Source organism: Octopus bimaculoides, chromosome 23, assembly GCF_046866305.1.
Source record: "Octopus bimaculoides isolate indiv1 chromosome 23, ASM4686630v1, whole genome shotgun sequence".
In the NCBI taxonomy this organism is placed as follows: Eukaryota; Metazoa; Mollusca; class Cephalopoda; order Octopoda; family Octopodidae; genus Octopus; species Octopus bimaculoides.
The window spans coordinates 12,065,688-12,071,687 of record NC_142950.1 but is presented as its reverse complement, the minus strand read 5'-3'; the positions used below and the strand labels follow the sequence as shown (position 1 = coordinate 12,071,687).

The 6,000-nt window shown below is 38.5% G+C and overlaps 1 protein-coding gene across 2 annotated transcripts in view; it reads right to left on the bottom strand.

Annotated features, from left to right (window-relative positions):
* Positions 1–460: 460 nt before the first annotated feature.
* The window catches only part of LOC106878417 (uncharacterized), a 94,159-nt gene continuing 88,619 nt past the window's right edge, over positions 461–6,000 (bottom strand). For both annotated transcript variants that reach the window (XM_089340139.1, XM_014927624.3), the window contains exon 2: positions 461–4,306. In XM_089340139.1, the coding sequence (XP_089196265.1) occupies positions 2,127–4,166 (2,040 nt within the window). In that variant the 5' untranslated portion in view covers positions 4,167–4,306 and the 3' untranslated portion in view covers positions 461–2,126. The remainder of the gene's footprint in view (positions 4,307–6,000) is intronic.

The following is a 6,000-nucleotide window of genomic DNA, read 5'->3' as shown; positions in this document are numbered from 1 at the left end:
GAAAACATGTCAATATTTTTTCCAAGATTCATCAATATAGGCGCAGGAGTGGCTATGTGGTAAGTAGCTTGCTTACCAACCACAAGGTTCCGGGTTCATTCCCACTGCGTGGCACCTTGGGCAAGTGTCTTCTACTATAGCCTCGGGCCGACCAAAGCCTTGTGAGTGGATTTGGTATACGGAAACTTAAAGAGCTCATCGTATATATGTATGTATGTTTGTGCATATGTTTGTCCCCCAACATCGCTTGACAACCGATGCTGGTGTGTTTATGTCCCCGTAATTTAGCAGTTCGGCAAAAGAGACAGATAGAATAAGTACTAGGCTTCCAAAGAATAAGTCCTGGGGTCGATTTGCTCGACTAAAAGGCGGTGCTCCAGCATGGCCGCAGTCAAATGACTGAAACAAGTAAAAGAGTAAAGAGTAATGATGGAAACAAACGGACACTAAAACTGAACAATTATCATTTAATTAATTTATTTATTATTATTATTATTGACAAGAAATACATGTATTTGTTTACTGCAATGACAAATCAAATGAAACATTGATAAAATAATTGTAACTGTCTGCTTGTTATGGGTGTGGGTGGGGTTGTGGTGGTGGGGGAGAATCAGTCAGTGGAAGGGACATGGGAGTGGAGTGGAGCAGTCATGTTAGGGTATAGGGGACATGTAGGAAGAATCACAATAGGAACATGTAGGATGGGTGAGATGCATGAACATGTTGGTAAGACTGGGATCATGATGTGTAGGAGGATCAGTTAGAGGGAGGGAGGGAGGGAGGGAGGTGTAGGGGAGCCAGCATAAGAGGTAGGGAGACAGAGGGGAATTAGGGAGGGGTAGGGATTCCTTGGGCTGCACAGACATACTGGAGGACTATTGTACAGGGGACATGTTGGGAGAGGGGAGATGAGGTTAGATAGGTTAGACTAAGAGTGTGTATGTGTGTGATTGCGTGAACACGTAATACAAACATGTTTACATTGAAGTGCATTAACACACACACACACACACACACACACACACACACACACACACACACACACACACACACACACAAAGCCATGCAAACACATACATACACACACATGCAAACACACACACACACACACACACAACCATACTAGATATCAGACACACCACACAAACACACTCACCTTACCAATCAAATATACACATACGCACAGAAGTGTAAAGCCAAGTTTGGTTGAGAATTAAACCTTTCATCTCTTGAATAGCAGCCAAAATATGCAGGGCATGAAGAGAGCACATGCCCAGATAAACTTGTTAAGATATAAATGTCTGTCTGCCAGTCACTTCACCTGTTCAGGTAACATTGTTAAGCGACACTGACATCCACTCATCCTCATTATCATGATAAATAAGTAGCGTAGATTTATTTTGTTCCTTAATGTGTATGTGTGTATGCAAGAGTGTTTATGTTGATGCAGTAATGTGTTTATGTGAATATGCATGTGTGTGTGTGTGTGTGTGTGTGTGTGTGTACACATGTTAGTGTATTGGCATCTGTGTATGTAAATACACACATATATATGTGAGGTGGGGTGTATATGTATCTGTGTGTTTATATATATATATATGGAAATGTATGTGAATGTATATACATGTTTTACGTGTTTACATGTATGTTTGTCTGAATGTTTAAGATATATGTGTATAACCATATGTTTTATACATATATGTGTATATGTGTGTATGTTTTATATACATGTCTGTGTATACAGCATGGAAAGCACAATATAAATCTTTCAAAAACTGGAACGTTCCATTGCTAAACTGTTCATTTCTGAAGACAAAAAAAAAACAGTCAAGAATGTGGAAAAGAAATTAGGAGGAAGAAAAATAATAATAATAAGAAGAAGAAGGCACATGTCATGTCTTATTATCAGACTGGACTGAAAATTTAGGTCAGAATCCATTGACAAAATTTTCAACAAATTAACATAACTCCTGGAACGCAAATCACCTTAAAGTGACCCATAACTGTTGATCAAGTTTGACCAAGAAGAGGGGGGGGGGAAATGACAGAATCCACTTGTCTCTTCTGTTAAATGCTCCAATTAGTAGAAATTATAACACGAGAAATATATCCATTACAAGGTCTCAGACTGCTGTCCCAAACTCATCAACAGAGCCAGGTTTTGGCAGAGAAAACTTTCTTCTGTCACTCGTAGTGCTAGAATAGCTGTGCAATCGTGGCGGTTTCTTGGGAGGGATTGGCTCAGAGCCTACGCTGCCAACCGATGCGCTTCTGTTGTAGTCTTCGTATTTTCCTGGGTAAGGCATTGTGGAAAATGGCCAGTCACAAGATCCCATTGGCATTGAGGAAGTGTTGCTGTGATATGGAGGATGATGGTTATGGAATGAATGTGTATAGTAAGGAGGCAAAGAAGGAACAGAACGAGGATAGTTTTCCACATATCTCGGATGCGGAGAAGGGTATGGGGTGAGAAACACCTCGCCATTAATTTCCCATTCATTTGGATAAGAAATATAACCTGAAGTTTCCAGAAGGGGACAAGCTAGGTCTGATGGGTTGGAAGAACAGTCATTCCGAGATGAACCTGTCCAAAATACTCCAGTGTTATCGGAATCTAATGTTGTCATGAGCGTGCTCGGAGAATAGGCCTCAACCTCCTGCAAGTCAGTGTAGACTTGTTTATTATTTGCAATAATATCAGAAAGTTGTGTTTCTTGTTGAGGTTGCAGGACAGGTTTCACTGCATCATACAAGGGTTCAGTTTCTTCGTTTTTCCCTTGTTCACTCATGGGGCTCTTGTTATTCTCAGAATCAGGCTTGTAGTTTCTACTAGATTCAAAATGGTTTTTGATCTTTAATTTTATTTCTTCCTGCTTCTGTTCTTGGAGTCTGGTGAAGCGCTTCCAGTAGTAGAACACTAGAACTGTTATAATACACAGCGATATCAAACCACCTACGACACACACACTAATAACGGCCGAATGTACCGAACTGGGTTGTTCGACAGTTTCAGAAGACTTCAATGCTTTCTCTTTGTACAGACTGAAACCTTCAATGACCAGTGTGTAAGTAACCGAACTATTGGAGACAGAGTTTTGGGCGGTACATTTATAGGAACCCATATCACCAAAATCAAAGTTATTGACTTGAAGAACACTCATGCCATTGATACCAACAGAGTGGGTTATGGTATAATATTCAAAATCATCGATTAGTTTGTTGTTAAACCACCATGATATTCTGGCGGGTGGATTTGATTGTACTCTGCAGATCAGTGAAATGTTGTCGTTATTTTTTATAAACATTTTGGTACTACTGGAATCCATCACAAGAGGACAAGCAAACAATTCCCAAGGAATAGACAGGAACTTCTTACTTTGGAGGGACAGTGGTATTTTACAGTGCATTCCAGTTGATGCTGAAGTCCAATTTTTAATTAGGAAATATTCTGATAACCATCGGAGATGACAGTCACAGTACCAGGAGTTTTGGGACAAGGTAATTATTTGTAAACTTTCATTACAGCTCTGAAATAAGTTATAGGGTAAAGTTTGTAGGGAATTCTGATGAAGTTCTAAATTGTACAAATTCTTTAAATCTGTGAAAGACGTTCCATCTATGGATTTGATGTAATTTCCTGACAGTTTCAGCTCAATTAGGCTTTCAAGAGTCTGAAAATCCGTCTCTGTTATGTAATCGATTCGGTTGTTTTCTAGAGACAAATTCCGAAGAAAGCTTTGCCCACGTAAAGCGTTAACTGGAACATTTCTGAGTAAATTTCCAGAAAGTTCTAGAACTTCCAGTTTTAGGCGAAAGAAAGATTTGGCGTGAATGAATTTAATGGAATTATTTACAAGTGAGAGGACTTTCAGGTCTTCATAGACAGTGAAATAGTAGCTTTCTTCGGTGAGAGCGATACGATTGTGATCCAAATATAGACTACGTATGCTTTTTAACAAATTATAGGGAACATGAGTGAAATTTAATTTGCAACAGTTGGCCTGATACTGGTTCTCCTTGCCAAGAACTTGACAAGAATTCTCCAGACTCAACCCAAGCGTATTTAACAGCATTATGCCTGTAAGTAGTATCAACATACTTCGAGTCGTTAACAACCAAGGAACACATTCTTCAGGTGATCTTTGAAGCTTCTGACAAGACATCTTTGGAATATTCTGGACTAGTACTTGATAATGGACATAAAAACAGCGTATCCATGACACCAGGGTCACTGATGTTCAAGCAACAGCCCTAGCTCTCTGACGACTGGGTGGTGGCATGGTTACCGTTTCCATTTTTCAGACTGAAATAAATAAAAAAAGGAAAAGAGTTAGAAACACAAAAAAAATCTTTTTTTTTTAAATATAAACATTTTATATAGGTGTAGTTGTGTGGATATAGGAATGGCTGTGTGATTAAGAAGTTCACTTTGCAACCACATGGTTTCAGGTTCAGTCCCACTACATGGCATCTTGGGCAAGCATCTTCTACTATAGCCCCAAGCTAACCAGTGCCTTGTAAATGAATTTGGTAGATGGAAACTATGTGAAAGCCTGTTGTGAATATGTGTGTGTGTGTGTGTGTGTGTACATATTCATTCCCCATTACTGCTTGACAACTGATGTTGGTTTGTTTATGTCCCTGCTACTTGGCAGTTTGGCAAAAGAGAATGACACAATAAATACCTGACTTGGGCAAGTGTCTTCTACTATAGCCTTGGGCTGACCAAAACCTTGTGAGTAGATTTGGTAGATTGAAACTGAAAGAAGCCCATCATATATGTGTGTGTGTGTGTGTGGGGGGGGGTATATGTTTATGTGTCTGTGTTTGTCTCCCCCACCATTGCTTGACGACCAATGTTGGTGTGTTTATGTCCCTGCAACTTAGTGGCTTGGCAAAAGAAACTGACAGAATAAGTACTAGGCTTACAAAGAATTACATTATTTACATTTGATGGATATTTGTCCTCATCTTGTTTGTTGTTAACACTACATTTCGGCTGATATACCTTCCAGCCTTCATCAGGTGCCTTGGGGAAATTTCAAACCTGGGTTCTCATTCCTATTTTTCGATGTTATTAATATTATTATTATTATTATTATTATTATTCAGGTCACTGCCTGAAATCGAACTTGGAATTTTGGGGTTAGTAAATAATGTACATAATTCCTCTTCTCTTAAATATAGAACTGTATTACAAACAATAAGTCCTGAGTTTGATTTGTTTAACTAAAGGCGGTGCTCCAGCATGGCTGCAATCAAATGACTGAAACAACAACAAAAAAATCATGTTGTAAAAATCTTGCAGCTACAATATAATGCAAGATAAATTCAAAACAATGTGAATTTGACAAACTAATCTGAATGCTAAAGGGTTAAAGTTTATTGTTACATTTCACTAGTTCCAGTTATTGAACTGTAGCATCAGGCCCAATAGAATTAATCAACCATATTGAAGCTTCTACTTGTATCAATATCTTGCATTGATTTAAATTTATCGAAAGGCTAAGTTACCAATTTTGAAAACTTAACCCTTTAGTATTCAAATTATTCTGTCAAATCTAATGCTTATTTATCCACCTTGTTTTGAATTAATCATGGCTTATCTCGTAGCTTTTGATATTTCGATGATGTGATTGGTTAGTTTTAGAATGACATTGTAGGGTAGGTGCGAGGGGCTAGATCCAGTCATTTTGAGTATAAAACAGGAAAACTACTGGGGTTAGATCAGGGGTCAGGGAATATTTTTCAATCAATTACCCTAAAATATATTTATTTACGCTAACGTGACCCCCTTGATTCAAATGGACGAAAATCATAGATAACAGGAACACTTTTTTTTTGTATAATGTTTTTTTTTTAATATAATTTTACTTATACATTGATTTAAATTTATCGAAAGGCTAAGTTACCAATTTTGGGCGCAGGAGTGGCTGTGTGGTAAGTAGCTTGCTTACCAACCACATGGTTCCGTGTTCAGTCCCACTGCGTGGCACC